Raw genomic sequence first — 22,649 nt, forward strand, 5'->3', positions numbered from 1 at the left:
TCCAGATCTTGAAGATCTAATTCATTTTCAGATCCGGTTTGATGTTGAAGATGACCCCAAAGATCTTCGAGGTCCATAAGTATGTTTGTTTTCAGTTTTTTTTTCCAGATTTGCAATTGTTTTGCGTTTTGTAGTTCTTCATTTTTTTTTGTATTTTGTAGATCTGCAACTTTTTTCTGGATATGTTGTTTTTTTTTGTTCAAGAAGATGAATGTTTTTAATTTCTTGATTTATCAATTTTTTAATTTCTTGATTTATCATTTTTTTTTTGGTATTTTGTAGATATGCAACTTTGTTTTTTGTTCAAGAAGATGAATGTTTTTAATTTGTTTTTTTGTTGTGGTTTGTGGATCTGCAATTTTTTATTATTAAAAAAATGCATGTTACGTTTTTTCGTGTTACATAAATAATGCACGTTACTGAAAATAAAGTGTGTTGTGTTTCTGGCATAAATTGATAATTAAAAAATGCATGTTACATTTTTTCGTGTTACATAAATAATGCACGTTACTGAAAATATAGTGTTTTGTGTTTCTGGCATAAATTGATAATTAAAAAATGCATGTTATATTTTTTCGTGTTACATAAATAATGCACGTTACTGAAAATAAAGTGTGTTGTACACTTTTTTAGACTGTTGTTTTTATTATTGATTGCATCATTTTTGTGTAAAATTTGTTTAGATCTTGTTCAAGAAGGTGAATAAGTATGTTTTTTTCAGCTTTGTTTGGAAATCTACACTTTGAAGATGATGTTTCAGATGTTGAAGATGATGTTTCAGATGTTGAAGATGATTTCAAAAGATGTTTGATGTTGAACATAGTTACGAAATATAACAATCAAAGAAAAAATGCCTGTTACATTTTTTTTTTTGTGTTAGAAATGTAACAATCAATCAAAGCAAAAATGCATGTTACATTTTTTTTGTGTTACAGAAATAATGTCCGTTACAGAAAATAAAGTGCATTTGATCATGTAAAAATTATATGTTACGTTTCTGTGTAATATTTTATGTTATAGAAATGTGGCATAAATTGATAACTAAAAAATGTATGTTACATTTTTATGTAATAAAATACAGATGTATATAAAAAAGAAACAAAAAATCTGATTTATATAAAAATGAAAAAAACAGAATTACATCAAAAGAAATAAAAAATCTGACATATAGAAGTAGACTTTTCCCATTTTACCTTCCAAGTACATCATATACATTTAAATATTGAGAGAAAGGGAGAAAAAGCAACACATATCCCAAAATTAATCTTAGCCATCCATCATGCTTAATCAATGGTAATTATATATATATATATATATATATATATATATAGGGCAAGGATAAATCGAAAACCCACTCCAGTTGACTAAACCCAAGAAACTCTATAAAAACCATTGATTAACATGGATGGATGGCTAGGATGAGAGATGTGATCTCTGTTACTTTTTTAGATTATTAAACTCATATAGTACATCCAAAGGGTATAATGGTAACAATTGTTGTAGTTGTAAACACGTGACCTGCAACAAACCCATCAAATCTATTCTCTTTCTTCATTTTCTCTTCTCTTTCTTCATTTTCTCTCTCATCTTTCATCATTTTGGATATTAAAAAAATACATTGACTGTATGTTACATCTTTTTGGCTATTAAAAAAATTGTAAGAGTCTTTTTCTTGCAATTCCATCAAAAACGTAAACATAAAAACATGAAAATGTAACATAGAAATGTTATACAAAAAAATATAACATGTAAAACGTTACATAAATATGAAAACATACCATGTGTAACAATAACAAAAACCACTTTATGTAACACATTGTTTCTGTAAACATCTATAACAAATAACACTATGTTTCTATACAACAAAAAAACCCACTTTTTACATGATCAAAAAATGTAACATGCACAATGTGTAACAACAACAAAACCCACTTTTTACATGATCAAAAAATGTAACATGCACCTTCACCACTATCTTCAACCACCTACAAAAACCCTTTTCTCCTTCACTATGGCGGCAGGTTCTGTCAAGAAAAAAAACTTCAAATAATAACAATAAAATGTAACAATAAAAACAGAGTATAAAACTTTCATGGATCTGAACCCAGCAAACATGAACTATCAACATGGATGTTACACAAAAATTGTAACACAACCGTGACCAATTTACTTTCTGTTACATAAAAATGTTAAGACCCAGTTGTTACACTCTATGAATTCCCCTGATTTTTGTAAACTAGCATTAGCCGTGACCAATTTACTTTCTGTTACATAAAAATGTAAAGACCCATTTGTTACACTCTATGAATCCCCATCACTTTTGCAAATTAGTATATTTCATGTAACAAAAATTCACTTTATTTTTATTACACACAACCCACATTGCAAAAAAAAAAAAAAAATTAAATCCCCAAGAGCTACACATTACAGGTATTTTATCACATATTTGAACATAAATTACAAAAGATCTATCCAATCAATGGATTTTGAAATAGCAATAGCAGTTCAAACATTTCATTTCCAAAATAACATTTCAATCCGTAAACTAAATGAAAAATGATGAGAATTATGAGTCATGTCATCTGTACCTTGGGTCAATTCATTCGCCCTGCTACGCACCACGGGTTCATTATCCCGGCTAGAATCCGACTCTGAACCTGAACCTGACCATGACTCATGACGCGACATAGACCACGAACCATCGCGCTCAGCCACAATCAATTCTCGTTTAGAAGATTTTAAAACCTCCATCTGTTCCCCGACTACCTTTTTAACAATTTCTTCTTTCTTCTCTTTTAACCGGCGGTGGCAAAACCACATTTGCAACTGCCGGTCGGTTAACCCTAGGGATTCCGACAGCTGTGCTCTTGTCGCCTCAGACGGATACATCTCGGCTGCAAACATATATTTAATCATCCACAACATGAATAATAAATCTTTATAAATTATAATCATAAATTAATACATCAACATAATACTCTAACAAATTTATCACACACACAACCCCTAAAAACCCCAAAAAAAAAAAAAAAAAAATCATACAACACAACTCAAAAACCAACAAATTATTAGAAAGTTAGAGACATACAATCATAGGTTTTTTCAAGAATCTCCAGTTGATAAGGAGTCTTCATCTGGCGTTTGGGTTTCTTGAATCCATCAGTTTGACCATTAATATTATCATTAGTCTCCATTACAGAGCTAAAAATCAGAACTTGAAACAAACCCTAAAAATTCACACGAAAAATACCCAAAAAAACTAGGGTTCCAAGATGAAAACCGACATAAAGATTCCAACTTTACAACACCCACAAAATAATTTTGTGCGGAGACAAATATGTAGAGAGAGAAGGGGGGAATTCTTGAGAGAGAGAGAGAGGAGAAAACAGATTTCAACTTTACAACACCCACAAAATAATTTGTTCCTCCGATTTCATCCAGATCTAGATTTAGATGCATCCAGATCTAGATTTAGATCCAGATCTAGATTTAGATGTCGTCTATATGGATCTGATGCTCATTTGTTCCTCCGATTTCATTTGTGATTTTGTTTTATCTATATTGGAACAAGAGAGAGAGATTGGGGAAAGTGTGGTAGAGAGGATAGATGAATGAGGAAGATGAAATCTGGTGAGTTTTTTATAAATTGGAGAGAGAGAAAGTAATTAATGAAAAACATGACAAGAAAAGCAATGTTAAAAGGTCTGCGTGTGCAGACTTACAAATGAAAAGGGTCACACAATTCTCAAAAGGTAAAGAAAGAAAATGTCAAAATTGCCCTTGTCTCCTCTCAACTAACAAGGAACGTGGCTAAATCTGATCCACATGTGAGAGTTTTCAGAGTTTAGTCAACTGGAGTGGGTTTTCTCCTTATAATTATATATATATATATATATATATATATATATATATATATATATATATAGGTAAAGAGTACTGTACAATATTGCTTATCGTACATTACGCACGCTTCAATCTCAGCCGTCAGATCATCTTCCCGCATTTTAAAATCGCATGTTGTTTTTTTTATAACAATTTCGCATGTGATAATTTTTGATGAATTCGCATGTTGTTTTTTTTGTACCAATTTCGCATGTGATAATTTTGATGAAATAGCATGTTTTTTTTTATAACAATTTCGCATGTGATAATTTTTGATGAATTCGCATGTTGTTTTTTACGAAATTAGTAAAATAACGTTAAAATTAGAGCACTTTCACTTTTGGTTATCAACGCCACCACATGATGCATGATTAACCATCCATTCTTTTAATGTTATTTTTACGAAATTAGTAAAATAACGTTAAAATTAGAGCACTTTCACTTTTGCCCCCGAGCGCCCACACATATATACATTATATGAGCATACCGCAAGCGGAACGTAAATTGGTTATTGTGTTTCCTAATTTTGTTCTTTGGGATAGAAATTTCCGAAATATGTCTACTTCGTCATGCACATCCAAACAACATTATATAAAGTCATTCAACTTTTTTATTTTTCTATTTAAGTTATAATTTGTTTGATGCAAACTCATTAATAAAAGTTTTATAATCAATTTCTTCAACTAATTCATTTCCAGTTAACATAAATATTTGTCCGTTTATATATATATATATATATATTTTGTATCACATAGTCGAACAACAAGTCGACTATGAATACCTAAGAATCTATAAAATAAAAAATATAATTAAGTGTTAGTACTTTGTAAAAGTTGAATTATTAATCCGATTAATGTTTCAAAAAGTGAATCTGAGACATGTGACTTTGCAAAAATATTAAAAATGATGGTCAGAAAGAACAAATAGAAGAGTAAATTACTAATATCAAACCCGTGGTTTGTTGAAATTTTAGCTTTCGTCTTTAGGTTCGAGAAATTATATTATTGCGGTTCCTACTGTTTATTCGACCATCACACTTTTCGTCTTAGGTTGGATGGACAAATATGTAAAGTTTGGTAAACCGAAACCAAACCGATAGTTGTCTGTCTCCTCTGTGAGACAAACAACTCCGGTCACATAACCACCAAACACCTAAACCCTTGCATGAGTTTACCGATTAAAATGACTTTTAGATCCGCACCGATTTGCAACTTATGTAACCCCAAAACGATGATCCCTTCTCGAATTTTTATTTTTACTACGTTCATTCTCACCCTATGTCGTCGGAACGGTCAAGTGAACTTAGCATGAGATGCAAATGTGAAGAACAGGGAGACCCTTCATTAAGGCTTATTTGGTGTTCCCGTTGTTTGTGTTTTCTTAATTAAAGGGTAAAATAGTCATTTTGAAAAATAGAGTAAAAGGCTAACAACCACAGAGAAAGAAAAAAACCTCCGATTGGGGTAAATTATTCTGAGTCTATTACACAGTCTTGAACCTGATTTACAAATTCATCGATACAAGCTCATGACCGTCTATCGGCTATCTAGCTTTAAAGTATGAAAAGAAGGGTTTTAAAGTTACAATTATGGTTGAAAAAGTTGGGTTTCAAAAATTACAATCATGGTTTAGTCGGTGAACCAGATTCGGCGAACCAACTTAAGCAGCAGGTATTTCCTACATTTCAACATGGTCCCAATCAATCGGTTCGTCTTTTAAGGCGTATTCTGATAGCTGGAGCTTGTTACGACCCAACTTGCCCATCACTGCAAGACCTGCAGACGAATTAAAAGCGATTATGTAATTTTGAACAATAAGAATCATATAATTTAATAAAACGATATGTATAACTACTGACATACCTTCAACTACTTTATAGAGAGCCGACCACCATCTATCACTTGGGACCTGGGCCCGTTCAAGTGAGACTTCAATATCTCTATCATGTTCACCTTTCAAAACACCCTGAAGAGTTACAACTGCATCTTTTGTTTTCTTGAGGATATTGTTATCGTCTTCGGTTGCTATCTGCGTGAGGTCGTTTTGAGATGAACTGAGGCTAGAGGCAAGTGCGAAACGGGCGGCTGCCGCCCACCGTGTGGAGGCAAGCCACTTCCTTTGACCATCTATTGCCACTTTCTCCGCCTTCTCTCCTTCTGCTCCAAATGCCAAGTTTCGTAGATATTGTGCGTTTGCAGCCCCTGTACTTTGAACCATTTTAGAGAAAGCAGTGTGTTCGTCTTGCAGAAGTTTTACCGGGGCATCGTACTCAACAACCTGGGATAATAAAAGCAAATAACTCCTTTTTCAGTTGTGTTCTATAATAATATGGTTCAAAGTCACCCAAAGTATGCTAAAGTGTTCTATAATCATGTCTAACAAATTAGTTATATTGAAAAAGAACTCATAATCATATCTAACATATTAGTTATATAAAACAAGAATGGAATTAGGTTAGTTTAGAATCTTTATATACCTGACCAGCATCAAGCAGAAGAATACGGTCACAATCAATAATCGTATTTAGACGGTGAGCAATAATGATCATAGTACATGACTTGAATTCTTCACGGATGGTCTTTTGGATAAGTGCATCTGTTCTAACATCAACAGCGGCAGTTGCTTCATCAAGAACAAGAATCTTTGATCTCCTGAGCAATGCACGTGAAAGACTTAATAACTGTCGTTGTCCAACACTGAAATTCTCTCCAGCCTCTGACACCTTTATTACAGCAAAACAAAACAAAATTAAAATCAAGTCAATAAAATTGGAAATACAAACAACCCTTACTAAGAGTTTATTTGACAAATAACAGTTCGCTTATATAAAATGCAAGAATCAGAAATGAACATGTACCTCAGCATCTAAACCTAATGGATTCCTCCTGATAACATCCTTAAGATGGGCCCTCTCTAAAGATTCCCAAAGATCAGGATCATTGTGTTCGTTGAAAGGATCGAGGTTAAATCTCACAGTCCCTGTAAAAAAAAACAATTCTATTATGTCAGAAAAAAAACCTTAAAATGCAGGGTATCGTTGATGAAAACAGATATGCAAGGAATGCCATCTTATCACTCAAAATTGATTATTTGGGTAGTATGACAACAGAAACATGCTTACAAAGTTGGAACAATTTTTTAACATTTTTTGGAAGTTGGATTTCTTCTATAATGTTTTTTAAACTTTGATAGATATTCCAAAGGTTCCGAGAGTCCAATGGGCACTTTATCAGATACAGACTAACAGTATTGGAGATACAGAATAACTAGCAGTCATATCATTTACATGTGGTGATTTACTTATGGACAGGTTGATTCAAGATACATTTTTTCTCTTAACAGGTCAAACAAGAAATAGCTTAAAATAAGTTGAAAGTCGCCCAAAATGAATCTTTAATGCATAAAATCTCCTTAATCACTTTATGCAGATTTTTATGCAAAATACTAGTTTAAATCAGACTTTGTGATTGTATTAGATTATAATTGTGTGATTAGGGTTACATGAGGTGGGTGTTTATATAGAACACCATTATACACATCTAGTCCCTATACTATAATACTTCGTCTAATAGTTTAATAATGAAATAAATATAAATTTTTATAATAATTTTTCACACGCTAAAGATTATGGAAAAGTGTTTCAGGTTAACCTAAACTGATACAACATAACCGCTTTTGACCCGCACCATCTTATCCTTCCCCAATCCACCTGGCAGACTAATTTTGCAACTTTTAAATCTTTAATGTTATTAAATTATGAGCAGATTTGATGTACCTGAGAAGAGAACGGGTGCTTGAGGTATGATACCAAGAACCTTACGAAGATCGGTCAAACCAAACTTTGCAATATCACAATTATCAATAATAATTCTTCCTCTTTCCAATTCTACAATCCGAAATAAAGCATTGAGCATGCTGGATTTCCCAGCCCCTGTTCTTCCCACTATTCCAACCTTATCACTTGGAGGAATAAAAAAAGTCAAACCATGCAGCACAGGAGGAAGTTCAGGCCTATACCGTAAAACAACATCTTCAAACTTTATAGATCCCGAAGAAGGCCAGCCAGGTGGAGGGCGGCTATCTTCAATTACAGGAGGAGCCTCAGAAGGCAGTTCAATATAAGTACCAACACGTTCAACAGCATTCAAGCTGTTTTCGGCTAAACTTGCAAGTCTAAGGACAGCTGTCAGTAAACTAGTGATATTTAATGCGTAACTTAGAAGTAGACCCATGGTGGATGCAAATGCTTCTTGATTTCTTGCTTTGCCATTTTGCATAACAGCAAAAGTTGCGGTGAACCAAATCATGAGACCCCCAACGGTTTCTAATCGGATTGCAAGCCAACGGTTTGCGCTCATGTTGACTAATGTGAATCTGATGTTATTGTCCATGGAATTACCGTTGATTTTGGCCATTCGATCATAGGCTTTGTATGCACGGATTGTAGATAGACCGTTCAGTGCTTCTCCAAATTGTGCATATACAGGAGATCTTGTGATTGAATCCATTCGCTTTACCTCACGTGCAGTGCTCTAAAGAAACAAAAAGCAGATAAAATACATACATTAATAAAATTTAGAAGAAATGAGCCGATTTGGGTTGTATTTTATCTCTATCGAGTCAAATATGCCAAATAATATTTTTTTACTTAAAAACAGAAATAAGTTAAATGGGTAGATCAGAAGTCAACTAAAACCAACCTCCTAAGGCACCTTATGCAAAAAAAAAAAAAAAAAAAAAAGATTAACATTGTAGTAACACAGTTGTTTTAGTCATATTAACACACCCATTAACAACAAAATAGGACAGAAAGTGTTTTTTTGGGTCGACACAACCCGGCCAGACCTTTCGACCTTTACCAAAATCACCCGTTTTGAATAGTTACCCAACGCAAGCCACCCGCCCATTTTTCCATCCCTACTTTGAGTATATATACGTAAAACTTACATACCTGATAATACAGATAAGCTGCATAGAAGAGCAACAAAAGTGGCAAGATAGCCCAAAGAGACATGGTGCTTAACAATCCTATGAGAACAAAGGTTGACAAAAGTTGTGATACTTGGCCCAAAAACATGTTCACAAATGGGGCAACATTTCGATCTATATCACCAAGATCTTTTGCAAATCTATTAATAATACGCCCAAGTGGATTGGTATGGAAAAAGACCATAGGAGCCCTTAGTATGGAGCTAAGCATCGCATTGTGCAACTTTCTAGCTGCATAAAGACTTGTCATGATCAACCAATAAGAATTTCCCAGAGTCACCAAAACCTGAAAACCAGATAGTGAATCCATAAGGTTTAAGTAATGTAAATCAATACATCCAATGCAATAATAAAACCGATTAGAAACATACTTGACCAAGTGATAATAATGCATAGATAATGTTGTAGAAGAGCGGGCTGTAGATCTTTGGAGTACTTTCATCTGTCCAAATACTTAGCCATGTGCTACTCAGTATTCTTAAAGTCTCTGTTGCTGTATAGCACCCGAACAGTATACCCACAACCCACCACCCTCCTAATGCATCTTTATACCTGAAATAAAATGAAAAGGACAAAAAAAGAAGTTATTTCTACTTTCCATGCAAATTTAAAATTGGTCTAGATTTACAAAAAGGTACGTCTTACCTCTTTAAAACATTGAAGCTGACAACACCTGTTTCCCGTTCCTCTTGCTTAATAAGAACGGATTTGGTTTCTTTCTTTTTTTCAGAATCTTTAACTAACTCGCCATTAGTAACAGGTTTTGACGTCTTTGAATCAGAACCTCCTGTTTCTTCTTGTTCTTCCACATATTCTTCCATTTTTCCTGCATTTTCCATTAACCTCTGGAAGAGTACGCCATTCTGTGAGAGTTCCTCATAAGATCCCTCCTCTTTCACCATGCCTTCATGGACCAGCATGATCCTATCTACTTGTGAAAGAAAATGTAGCTGATTTGTAACTAGAACGCGTGTTTTTCCTCTTAATTCTTCTTTGATACATTTCTCAAAAACCTGGTAATTAAAATACATGAAGAGCACTTAATCAGGTAATCATATAATCAACTACTTAAAGCTAGGGGTAATTATGTAATTTTACCTGTCTGCCCACATGAGCATCGAGAGCACTTAAAGGATCATCAAACACATATACATCTGAGTTAGAGTATACAGCTCTAGCCATGGAAACTCTTTGCTTTTGCCCTCCACTAATATTCACCCCTCTTTCACCAATCTCAGTAAGATCACCGCCCTACCATAAACACCATACAATATATAACTAATATTATATAATTTAAGATTAAGGATATGGATATAAAAACTCTTTGATGAAACATAATGATACTTACGGGAAGCAGGTCTAGGTCATGGTGCAATGCAGTTACATCTATAGTCTTCTCGTACTTTTCACGTTCAAAGGGGGATCCAAACAATATGTTGTCACGTACCTGGAAAGAAGTGTTTAAATAAATGGCAACCCATTAGACCTAACTAGCACTTTAGGCTCAATTAGAGGTTGCATCTCCGACCCATTTACTTGTGAACCGACTGATTTGGGCTATGTTTTGTTGTAACTGGGCTTTTTTTATTAAAGAAGTAGCTATAAAGGAAAAGGGTCAAATGGATCGAAAGTTGCCCAAAGTGTATTTCATATGCATACAACCTACTAGATTGCTCTTTTCAAAATAGTAGATTATCAACCATATTAAATACACAAATTATTATATCACATTGACAAAAGTACTGTAACTCAACCCGTCCCAATGTCTTATGCCTTGTATATAAAAGTTCCCTATTTGACCCAACTAGGGCTGCAAACGAACCGAACGTTCAATGAACAGTTCGTGAACCATTCGGCAGGAAGTTCGTTTAGTTAATGAACGAACACGAACAAAGGTCTCGTTCATTCGACTGCGTTCGTGAACGTCCAGTAATACGTTTGTTCGTGTTCGTTTGTTTATGTTAATTTATTAGAAGCTTTTAATGTTTGTTTATGGTGCGTTATTTTAATTTCAAGTTTAATGTTCATTTTCGTTTGCATTTGTGTTTGTGACTCGTGTTCACAAACTGTTCGCGAAACACTAAAATTCCTTAACAAACGAACACGAACATAACCTTCTGTTCGACATGTGTTCGCGAACAGTTCACGAACATCTGCATTTCCTTAACGAACGAACACGGACATGGCCTCGTTCGTGTTCGTTCTGTTCGTTTACAACCCTAGACCCAAGCCATTTTTGACATGTTACCCAATCTTGTCTATTTTGCCATGTCTATATTCAAAATAGATGTGAAAAGTAACACAGATCCATGACTTACCGTTGCATTAAAAATCCATGAGACTTGTGGGACGTAAGCAACTGTTCCTCTGATAACAACATGTGCATCACTAACTGGAGGAAGTTCTCCAAGCATTGCAGATACAAGTGATGTCTTCCCCTCCCCTGTACTTCCAACAATTGCCACCAGACTACCCATTTGTATATCTAAGTTTATATTTGACAATGTAGGTCTATCTGACTGCGATAAGTAAAAGAAAAGTAAATAAAACGCTCTGTGTTGTGAGTTTGAGACACGTTAAGAAAAGTTAAGAGAAGACCTTTGAATCCCATGAAAAGGATCCATTCTTAATTGAGATGGCTGGAAGACCGGGTTCAAGAGGTGGATTTGGAAGAAGAAGTCTCTCCTCAGCTAAAAGCAAGTCTTCCAAACGTTTCAACGACACATTGGCATTTACAACCTGCAAATAGACTTATATAAATTATAGAAACTTGAAATGGACTTATGGAAAATAAAAAAAACAAACTAACTGCACAAAACCTGAGTAATCATATTTGGAAGCATGAAGAGCGGAAAACGTAGTACGGCGAACAAAGAGAGAGATGTGAAGGCTCTAGCAGGTGTCAACTCTCCTCCAAATAATGTAAACAGCCCAAATGAAACCACAATCACCACCACTGGAATACTATTTAATATAAATGTATTCAACTGCAATACAATAATTAACGATAACTCAGATCATTTAATAGCTGTGACTTAATCATAAAATCATGTGGAAATATTTCAAGCACACGATTTTTGTTTGGTAACATACCGCTCCTAGCATTTGTACTTTCCGAAACCAGGATAGCTCGTCAGTTCTAACACTTTGAACCTTTTTCTGGAAACTATCCTCCCAAGCATAGCATCTGAAACACAAATTAAAATTGAATGAAAATGATTTTTAATTTTTCAAATTATTTTCATTAACAAAGATGGTATAGAGAGAGAGAGAGAGAGACTTGACAGTGTCCATCGCTGCTAATATTTCGTTCATGAGACCGATTCTCTTGTCGGTTCGCTGCAGTCCTTCCTTGGACATTCTTTGCATGTTACTGATAACCAAAGTCTGTTTTCAAAAGATTTTAACATTTTTAATGAACATTACATATATTGAAATGTATAATGTATGTGTGTGAATGTCTTTGAACCTGTATGGGGAACATGAGAACTAGCAATAATGCACCAAGGATTGAGGCGACACCCAGTTGTTGGTATAGAAGAACCAAAGCGATAATGATCCGAAAAGGGGCAGACCACAAAGTGTGAAGTGACTGGGATACTTGCTGTGGAAAAGTCGATAAAAATAAAATTATTCATAAAGTAATAAAAATCAATAAGCTTACACTCAAGGACCCCTTTTTAAAACATTTCATGCTTATAAAGATTGCATTTGCTGATTTGTCATTATCATCACCATAAGTTAACAAACTAAGTTATGTTTTATCTGAGTGGCCAAATGGTAAAGTAACAAAATTAGCTAAAATGGGAACATGTCAAAGTGTATTTCTAGTGCATAAAGCCTCCTAAACCTTCTTTTTATTGAAAATATCATATTTTTATTAAAACCAATAAAAGTTTTATTGAAAATATCATATTTTTATTAAAACCAATACATGACTCAAAAGAACATAAATGCTAATGAAACATGCCTGGAGGGATTCGGAATCGGTTGTCATCAAGTTGGTAATCTTCCCAGATGCAATCTTTCTGCGACTTTCGTTAGTTAGCCTTAGAGTCTTCCGGAAAACTGCAGCAATCTTGAAAGCAATTATAGGTTTAAATAAAAAAGCCAAGAATGAAAGATAGGTTTTAAAAGAAACGAGGTTGACTCAGCAATGAGCCAATGACTGAAATAAAAGTAGATACAAAAGTACATAAATGATTACAGAAGAAAGGCATATACAAAGTAAGGCGTGACACTCTTTCCCAAGAAATTTGTGATAATTTGCGTGCCCAATTCCAAACAATTTAAAAAAAAAAAAAGCAGTTAGTGCACTTGATGAGAGTGAAGTTGTTACCAGAGTTGAACGAAGGCGGTATCCAACACGCATCACATTCTGAAAATATTGAGCCTCACAAAGCACACCAAGTACCTAAATTGATAAACAATATATCTTTGAAATTAAGTCAAATGTAGATAAACAATATAACTATCTTTGAAATTAAGTCAAATGTAGTGGAAACAGAACTACCGAAGTATAAAGCATTTTTTTTTATATATTAGAGCCCAAAAATGGGAGAGCGAAACATAAGTGGATGCTACATTTCACTAAAAATGTGATAGTTCAGAAGATAGATTCCCTTAGGTAGTGTTTGGTATGCAGGAATGAGAGGTGGAATGGAATGAATGATTACAAGGGAATGAAGAAAAGAGTGTTTGGTTGGTCAATGAAATGGAATCACCCATTCCAAAGGGCATTCCATTCCCTCAAAATCATTCCTTCCACCCCCCATGTTTTTTTTCATTCCATCCCCTCTTGCACCATTCATCAACAACACCACAACCCACCACCTTCGCTACAACCCACCACTACCACCACCCACCACCGACGCCATCGCCGCCACCCACCACCACCTCACCCCAATAGCCGCCGCCGCCACCGCCACCCACTCACCACCGTTATCACCCACAGCTGCGACGAACCGCCAACGCCACTCGATGCTGCCGCCCACCACCATCGTCGACGCCACCACCGCCGCCACCACCGCCGCCACCACCAACCGCCGTCGCCGCCACTAACCACCACCTTTGAAGCCACCCACCACCAACGGCCACTTTGCCCCCACCACCACTCGTCGTCACCGCCGCGCCGCCACTCGCTGCCACCACAACCACCCATCGCCGCCACCGACACCCACCACCGCCACCTATAACTACCCACAATCACTACCACCGACCACCACCACCACTCACCGCTGATTTTATTACTCCGTTTTTCTTGTCTACCGAACAATACACAATAATAATTCATTTCATTCACACATGGTAACCAAACAAGACATGGAATGGTAATAATCCATTGCATTCCCTCATCCATTCCATTACATCGTCCATTCCATTCCTTTGTTCATTCCATTACCCCATACCAAACACAGCCTTAGTTTGCAAAAGAAGCATTGTTTAGAAGTCATACAAATCTTTTAATTAGAAAAAAATAATACTAGTTAAAAAAAGGCTATAGAAGTTGTACCACTCCAACAAAAATTGAGAATGCATAGATGTAACCTATCTGAGCCGGACCACGTTCTTGCATAGACTGAAAAGTATAATCAATTAGCACAGAAATTAGGGGAGCTAGTTAAGGAAATGAAATGAAATGAAACTACAGCAGCTAATAATTTAGATACAGAAATTCAAGAAATAAACTATCCAACTCACCAATAACAGCTGGTTCAAAATCAGTGGCCCAACAAACTGAGAAAGATCATTGCCGATCTACAAATGGCCAAGAGGAGCAATATTAAATTATATTTAAAAAAACCAAAAAAGAACTTTATCATGTCGAATTTTCATTGCTTGGTTCAATGATAAGGACTCACATGACACATTTGAGTTCAAAAAAGTCCATATTGCACAGTGTGCAACTCATCAAAAATCTTATTTTCATAGATTTATTTTATTTAGTAAGTCAACAATGAAGATGCTTCTCTATATATATATGTAACATGTGAGATTCAAAACTATGAAAGAACAAAACTCGAGATACCTTCCAAAAGCCTCCCCACCAAAACCTGTAATCAAACAAACATGCTATATTTAGACTTTCTCATTCTAAGTGAATATATTTGTAACGCGAAACAAAACTTCGTAGCAAAATGTCATTGTACAAACCTTCCTCCAAGACTACGATGTAAAGCCCTTAAAAGCCATGGTTTGGGTTTACGAAGCTCTTCTGCCCAATATATTTGAAATCTGAAGGGCAAACATGTAAATTCATCATTAAGAATATAAATTACCAATTAGTTAAAAAAATTGTAAGCAGAAACAATGACACACCTGCTATTTAGTGTTTCTGTCTTGTCCCAGGTGTCCAGTTTCCATATATCCTTTTCTGTAAGAGGTCTTTTGTATCCCAAAAGCATGAGTGGATCCATCCAGGAGAAGAAGATACCTAAAAGAAACAGGAGAATATATCATAAATAGATGAAATAAAGCATGAAAACAAGGTTCATAAAAAGCTATGTGCTTTAATATTACAGCTTACAAGATAAATAAAGCATATCATCAAAAGATTAAACAAACAGTTTTGGTACACAAATCTTTAACAAACTAGTTACTTACTTGAAATAATGTTGGTATGCCTCTCGGGACAAATTTGCTCTCTATCAGCAAGTTCTTCATACTCACCATCATCCAAAGACTCGTCACGTATCGGGGTATAACCCGGATAAGGATCCAAAGTAGGAAGATAGACAAGTAAGCATAGCCCAAACAGAACCTACATTATATGATAGTTGATAAACCAGTTTACAATTCAAACATACTACAATCGTGTTGTATTTTGCATTATCGACGTTGAAAATCAATATAAACTTGAGACAAGTAGAATTTAAGTTATAGTGGTGACATTCTTAATCCTTTTTAGGGTAATGATAATTTGAAATACATGTAATCATGCTGCATTCAAATTTGAAGTTGATAATAGTTTGCAATAACAATTAAAAGAAGCATAAGGGATTAGTATGTATCGTATCTCATAATACTACAGTGGTATTTTAATTAGTGTACTTATTGTTATTTGAAATAAAAACAAAGGACAACACAATAAATTTAAAAATACATTAATTGAAGTTACAAAACAAAAAGAACAAATTATATAACATTAAGAACATCTAACCTGTATGGCAACCTCACTGAAAAAGAGATACAGAACATATCTGCAAAGAACAAGTTCAATTATAAATTGAGAGTTCACTTTATAATTTTTTCATTCTTTGTTTTATTTGCAAGGAGTTTCAAGTGGTATAGAACAAACCTAGTGTAGTATTTGCTCACAGAAAGCACAAGATTGAACAGCACTGCATCCCCAAGCAAAGCATAAACCACACCAAACCTTACAAACCAACGGACTTCATAAACATAAACCATTGTTTCAAGACCAATCATGATCAGCATACAACACCATGTCAAAGCCTTAAGAAGTAAGGTAACCATCTCATATGGAGCAAGACCAGTTTCTCCATCAACATTAAAAGCCGAAATGCCCATTATCAATCTAAACAAAGGCTCAGCAGCAGAGTAAAAAGCCAATAACCCCAACCAATAATTGTAGAGATTTGACCTTAGTTTGAACCTTTGCACTTTCAAATTCTTCTTTGTAACCCATATCCTGTATATGCAAGCTCCCAGAAGGACCAAATGTGAAATGCCAGTGACCAAAGAATCTGTTGCACAGGGTGTGTAAGGCCCGAATTCATTTTCCACTGCTATTGCCCATACACCATTCTCCACTGGACGACAATATGAAACTAAGGGCTTAAAGCCCATCTTCCCTTACTTAAATTGAACCAGCTGCTTCTAGAAAAATGACTTCATATTTTTTTGTTTTTTCCTTCTTTCCTGCAAAACCAAAACTTTTAAAACACTCAGGTTTATGTGTAGCAAATTTCAAGACATCACATTTTTGGGAACTCCAATTGAATGTTCTCAGAAGATATGTAAACTAAAGTAGAGTAATAATCAGTTGAGTGTTTGGAAAAAAAACTGATTCTAATTGTGGTTTTCTAATTATTTAAGATCAAAATAATTGGAATAAGGGCTGCTGCAAGATTTCTGATTTATTAAAATAAATGTATAATTACCTAAATTAGCTATCTGATTGTGACTGATTCATGTACCAAATTCATACATTCATATCATGCTTTCAACTCAATATCAGAAAAAAAAAAAACAAGTGAAACCGGTGCCAAATAGTTCATATTGTAGGAAAACAAAAGCCAACAATTACTAATTTCTATCTTTGTATTTACACAACATTTTAAAAGACGTGCAATCCTGAGTATTCACACCTTAATTCATTCAAACCCTATATTAAAAGTTAAAACCTAGAACACTTCAATCAAAATCGGTCTGTAAAATGTAAATTCATGAAACAGAGAAATTGAACAGTAATCAAAGAAATAACAACACTCATCGACGCAATTTCAGAAAAAAAACTAAGTAACACACGAACATGAAAAAACAAATTATTGAGATAAAAGTATAATTACCTAAATTAGCAAAATCTAATTATGACTAATTCACGTGTACCAAACTCACACATTCATATCATGCTTTCAACTGAACATCATAAAACAAAAAAGCATGTGCAACTGATGCATCAAATCAGTTCATATTACAGAAAAAAAAAGTCAACAACTACTTAATCTTTGTATTCACACAAAATATACCAAAAAACAAAAACAAACGTGTAAACCTATCTTAATTCATTCAAACCCTCTATTAAACCCTAGAACATTAAACCTAAAATCAGCCATCAAACAAAAGAACACTAAACACCGTCACACCGATGCAATTTCAACCGAATACTGAGATAAAAGTATAATTATCTAAATTAGCAATCTAATTATGACTAATTCACGTGTACCAAACTCACACATTCATATCATGCTTTCAACTCAATATCATAAAAACAAAAAACATGTGCAACTAATCCCTCAATCAGTTCATATTACAATAACAACTACTCTATCTTTGTATTCACACAAAATATAGAAAATAAACGTGTAATCCTGATTATTCACGCCTTAATTCATTCAAACCCTATATTAAACCCTAGAACATTCAAACTAAAATAAGTCATCAAACAAGTCAACACTAAACACCGTCACACAGTCACACCGATCACATATAAGAGTGAAAATCAACAAAACAATAACAGTAATCGATACAAATTCATAAGTAAACTGAAGTAACAGACGAACATAACAATAACGAGCGAAGAATACAATCAGTAATGGAGATTTGATGAAGAAATACCTGCAAAAAGTGAGATCTGTGAGGAGAGAAGAAGAGAATCTGGTGATAGAAACAGATCGAATGATGATGATTAGGTTAAAAAGGTGAGTGAAATAGGCGGAGGAAGAGAGAAGAGAATATGATTGCAGATTGAATACAACTACACGATATTGTATTGTATGGACCTAAGAAATTGGAAGAAAGTGACAAAGTGGCTTTTGATTGCTACAAAGATTGATTGATAGTGGGTATCTTTTACTTTCTTTTGGTCAACCAAGATATCATCTTTAATGCTGCATTTAATTTAATTGCCATCACTCAAAATAAAATTTAAAAAAAAAAAGTTAAATCGGTTTTGTAACACTATGACTTCAGGGAACTAGGGTGATGGGGACGTTTTCGGGATGGGGTGAAGGTTTATCGGGTTGGACGGGAACATCGTCGTAAATGGTTTGGGATGGGTCTAGATTGGAAATTTTTGTTGGTGAATTTGATGTTGAAGCTGAAAAGATAACCGTTGCAATTTAACAAAATGGAATTTGAGTTCATTGGGATTATTTTGGAGTGGTCCTTACAGTTCGGGTTTATCAGGTTCAGTTTAGGTAAAAATGAGGTGGTACTCCATCGTTGATGAGTTTATCTAGTAGTGCCACATACATCTTTATAGGATAAACGAGATAGGTTTTGTGGGTTGGGGGTTTGAGTGATTTTGAGAGTTTGGAAAGTTATTTTTAACTTTTTATCTATTGTTCACTTTAAAAGTTTTTGATAGTAAAGTTAGTGCAGATCATGTAATGGGTTTTTTGTTTTCTTTTTACTTTTTTATGTTGTTGTATGTATGAAAGGGGCTCCTAAAGCACTTGCTTGGGAGTTTCCTGGTTGTCTTTGGTTTTGATAATAATTGTTCTATTTGTCCGTTCAAAAAAAGTGTCCGTTCAAAAAAAGTGATAAAGATAGTTCATCGGCATATTGTGTATACATGATTGTATGATAAAAAAATAGAGTTAAATGTCATTTTACTTCCTATGGTCAGGGCCATTTTGACAGTTTAGTTAAAAGTTTTATTTTTTGTATGTGGGTCTAAAAAAGTTTCACCGTTGCCATTTTAGTCCACTGTGTTAACTTCATCCATTATTTCTGTTAAGGAGAAGGACAATTTGATGATTTATAAGGCCGAATTACTCTTCTAGTTAACAGAATTACATATAAAATGACCGAATATTTGAAAGAATGAAAGGTTTACTAACACAAACATCCATTATCGTTTCATATATATAATAATAAATAATAATTGGGTATATATTATTATTAATTAACGTTAAATGCAATAGATCAAGAGGTAAGATGAAAACAGCAAAACTAATTGGATAACTTCCAAGCTTTACCAATTAAGAAAAATCACTTAAAAATGTAGTTATAATGATAAACCATAAACCATCAAGTCTTCTGGTTAAGTGGTGGCCCTATGACTTTTTAAATGAGAGATCATGGATTGAACTCTCGTTAGTGATAAATCTTGTTCCGGGTTGAGTTAATATGTTTTCCCAATCGTGGGTTTGCTCCTTGGTGGGTGGACCGGATCACTACATTATGTTCTTCAACGAAATGATAATCCCGGATGTTCAAGTCTTTGTTATTTAAAAAAACAATGATAAACCAAAACTCAGTTTATACAAGCTAATAATTTTAACCTATTTGAATCTGATACGAATTACAATAAAAAAGGATTTAACCACATTATTATAATCCGTCAATAAAAATGCAAAATTTAAATTAGGAATTCTAAACCGATTTGTTTAGTGATACACAAACCCCCCACCGACATGTGGGGATTAATTCGGAAATTAGCTAACAATAGATGCGTACGATAGAATCATATGACTAATTGTACACGGTGCTTTGACAGGTTTAATAAAATAAAAATAGAATGTGGTTAGGTAATATCAAAAATAAGGTGTGATAAGTTGACATTTGTTAAGTGTAACAAGTTTAGATTCATGCATTCGATTTTGATTTTTACTGGGTATATTTTAATGTTGTTAAAACATATATGGTTAACCACTTAACCTTTTTATTTATTGATTTTTATTATTTGGGTTCTACTTGATTTTATAAAATTGTTGTATGCGTACGGTTGTAGTTTTAAGCGTTTTAGAGATAAACATTTTAAAAAATTCAATATTTCGTATCGTTAAATATACTTTTATTAGCTATAAATGTAGTAACTTCTTTTAACAACATTTGGAACTATCCCCAATACCTGAGTGAGCCTTTTTGAGACAGAATGTCAACCATCCATACTGATTTTGACGCTCTAGGCTTGACTCACCAAGGCACACCATCAAGAAGGAAACCCTCCACTGTGAGAAAACCTCTTGAAACAGGTTTCGAACTTGAGACCTCTAAAGATCCCAAACATTAACAATCACCCCATGCCATTGAACGAGAAGGCCCTTGCACGATGAGTAGTAACTAGTACGTTGATTTCCCTATTATTTTATATATTTTTATTAAAAAGTAATAACTAACAAACAAAAAAAGAAAAAAAAACAGACTGAATACGTTGATTAATTTAAAATATTTATTATAATAATAAATGATCAAAAGGGTAAATCCACTGATGTATTATTACTAGATTAGAACTTTATGTATTACACAAGTTAAATATATATACTAACTAATAAAATAATTACATCTTTAAAAAGCATGTGTATTACACATGTTGAATAAATATAGTTTAATCGGTTAACACATACAGTAGTCAAGGTATGCTTTAAAAAAAATGATGGTGAGGTTCGGCTACAAAATCCATTTTCCTACAAAGTGTACAAAGTCATAAAATACCATAATGTCAACCATAAAACATACTCAAAACCCACAAATATCAAAGTTAAGATTACTAAAACGCCATATATGTGGGTTTTGTGTTGTGTTTTGGATGATAAGACTTTAATTATCGAATGACTAACATTAATGTGTTTTATATTGATTATCATGTTGTGTTTTATATTCATAGTTCTACAATGGTGTGTTTGAAGTTTTTATGGACTGTTAGGGTTTGGATATTGTGTTTTAGTGATCTTCACTCTTTTATTTGTGGGTTTTAAGTGTGTTTTGTGGCTGAAATTGTGGTGTTTTATGACTTTGTACACTTTGTATGAAAAATGGACTCTGTAGGCAGCTCCCACCCAAAATATGAAATTCGACGCACTATTTACTTATTATAACATTTACTTCTTTTATTAGTAAGTTTGAAACTTGTGTATTACATATGTTATAACATTTTATTTTATTTTTGTATTTATTATTAAGTTAGAAACTTGTATATTACATGAAGTTGGATGAAAGAAATACCCAATGTTATCTATAAGAAAAGAAAATCATTTTATATATATATATATATATTAATATTTAACATTGTTTAAAAGTTTTTTTATCATTTATTATATGTATTTTTTAATTGTATATATGTTAAGAGCCGTTTTATCATTTTTTATATGTAATTTATTATTATATGTATATGTAAATTAGTTTTTCACTCATATGTTATTTAGTTATTGCGCATATATATATATATATATATATAATTTGGTTATTATAAATATATAAACTTGTGGTTATATATATGTAATTATAAAAATACATATAACAAGTAATAAGAGTATCCTCAGATAAACAATCATTTTCTTTATACATTAAACATTATCTAACATTATGTAAGGGTACTTTTCAAAGTAGCTTTGATCAAACATGATATTTTGGGTCAACAACTTTTCAAAGTAGTAAATGTTAGGCTATGCGGTATGGTGATGGTCCTCTATTGGAGGATGATTCGTCACGTAGGATCCACATAGGATGGGTGTGAGGATGGGGCAAAGAGGATGGAGGTATGGAAATGGGAGGATGGATCTAAAATGTATATGTATATATTGTATGTATAGGTGTGTGAGAGAGGGGGTAGTGTTGGTTTTTGTCTTTTGTGGCCCGTCACCAACGTCCTGGAGAGGACGCCGAACGGGGGGGAACGGTGTTCTAGCGGCGCCGTACCGAGGACGGAGGGGGACGACCCCATACCGTGTAGTATTTTAGTGTGAGATCAATGATGTCACTGCTTATGCAATCAATATAAAATATACTTTGTTAATTGTAAACGGTTGACAACTTTAATAATTTACTGTTGAGGAGCTCCATATGTGACAAAAACATGACATGTATATCTTTTTTTTGTCTAGAAAATCAATCATAATCTAAGAGTTGTTTGCTAGTCTTTTAATAGTTTTATTAAAATATCAAATTAGTCAGAGGTCGAGTGTGATTATTTCATTTAAAAGATACTTCTTAATAGTTTATGAAGCCTCCTGGTAAGTTTTAGAAACATGTTGACCGATTCAGAGACTATCTCCTAATCGACCAGAACTTTTGGGTCAACACAAGGTTGCCAAACAACTCTTCAACAGTAACAAATACAATAAGTAATTGCATAGGGTCGGAAATTTTTC

General features: G+C 33.8%; 2 protein-coding genes across 3 annotated transcripts; both read right to left on the reverse strand.

Moving 5' to 3' along the window:
- Nucleotides 1–1,767: 1,767 nt before the first annotated feature.
- Nucleotides 1,768–3,696, reverse strand: LOC110911780 (homeobox-DDT domain protein RLT1). 2 transcript variants are annotated; one of them, XM_022156431.2, is made up of 3 exons: nt 3,089–3,692; nt 2,589–2,894; nt 1,768–2,024 (listed from the first exon to the last, which is right to left on the reverse strand). In XM_022156431.2, exons 1-3 carry the CDS (start codon nt 3,192–3,194, stop codon nt 1,978–1,980), a joined length of 459 nt encoding a protein of 152 aa, XP_022012123.1. In that variant the 5' UTR covers nt 3,195–3,692; the 3' UTR covers nt 1,768–1,977. The 2 variants fall into 2 exon arrangements, with proteins under 2 accessions (XP_022012123.1, XP_022012122.1); XM_022156430.2 differs by having other exon boundaries at nt 1,768–2,894; nt 3,089–3,696.
- A 1,623-nt stretch (nt 3,697–5,319) lies between these two features.
- On the reverse strand, nt 5,320–18,328 carry LOC110911781 (ABC transporter C family member 2). Its single transcript, XM_022156432.2, has 27 exons — nt 18,172–18,328; nt 16,169–16,752; nt 16,031–16,070; nt 15,475–15,631; nt 15,190–15,304; nt 15,025–15,105; nt 14,900–14,924; nt 14,572–14,628; nt 14,384–14,449; nt 13,211–13,285; nt 12,842–12,949; nt 12,341–12,475; nt 12,152–12,258; nt 11,965–12,058; nt 11,691–11,858; nt 11,470–11,610; nt 11,190–11,390; nt 10,220–10,318; nt 9,970–10,122; nt 9,517–9,884; nt 9,243–9,423; nt 8,834–9,157; nt 7,658–8,414; nt 6,740–6,861; nt 6,359–6,604; nt 5,745–6,159; nt 5,320–5,657 (listed from the first exon to the last, which is right to left on the reverse strand). The coding sequence occupies exons 2-27, from the start codon at nt 16,678–16,680 to the stop codon at nt 5,560–5,562; spliced, it is 4,845 nt and encodes a 1,614-aa protein (XP_022012124.1). The 5' UTR covers nt 16,681–16,752; nt 18,172–18,328; the 3' UTR covers nt 5,320–5,559.
- Between the last annotated feature and the right edge of the window lie 4,321 nt (nt 18,329–22,649).

Source organism: Helianthus annuus, chromosome 15, assembly GCF_002127325.2.
Source record: "Helianthus annuus cultivar XRQ/B chromosome 15, HanXRQr2.0-SUNRISE, whole genome shotgun sequence".
In the NCBI taxonomy this organism is placed as follows: Eukaryota; Viridiplantae; Streptophyta; class Magnoliopsida; order Asterales; family Asteraceae; genus Helianthus; species Helianthus annuus.

Coding starts and splice junctions, on each gene's coding strand:
- LOC110911781 (XM_022156432.2), bottom strand. CDS start 16,680: ATGGGCTTTAAGCCCTTAGTTTCATATTGTCGTCCAGTGGAGAATGGT. Junction 11,391..11,469: donor CCTTTTCATGGGATTCAAAG/GTCTTCTCTTAA, acceptor TACTTATCGCAG/TCAGATAGACCTACATTGTC. Junction 6,160..6,358: donor TTCTGCTTGATGCTGGTCAG/GTATATAAAGAT, acceptor TTATTATCCCAG/GTTGTTGAGTACGATGCCCC.
- LOC110911780 (XM_022156430.2), bottom strand. CDS start 3,194: ATGGAGACTAATGATAATATTAATGGTCAAACTGATGGATTCAAGAAA. Junction 2,895..3,088: donor TCTTGAAAAAACCTATGATT/GTATGTCTCTAA, acceptor ATATGTTTGCAG/CCGAGATGTATCCGTCTGAG.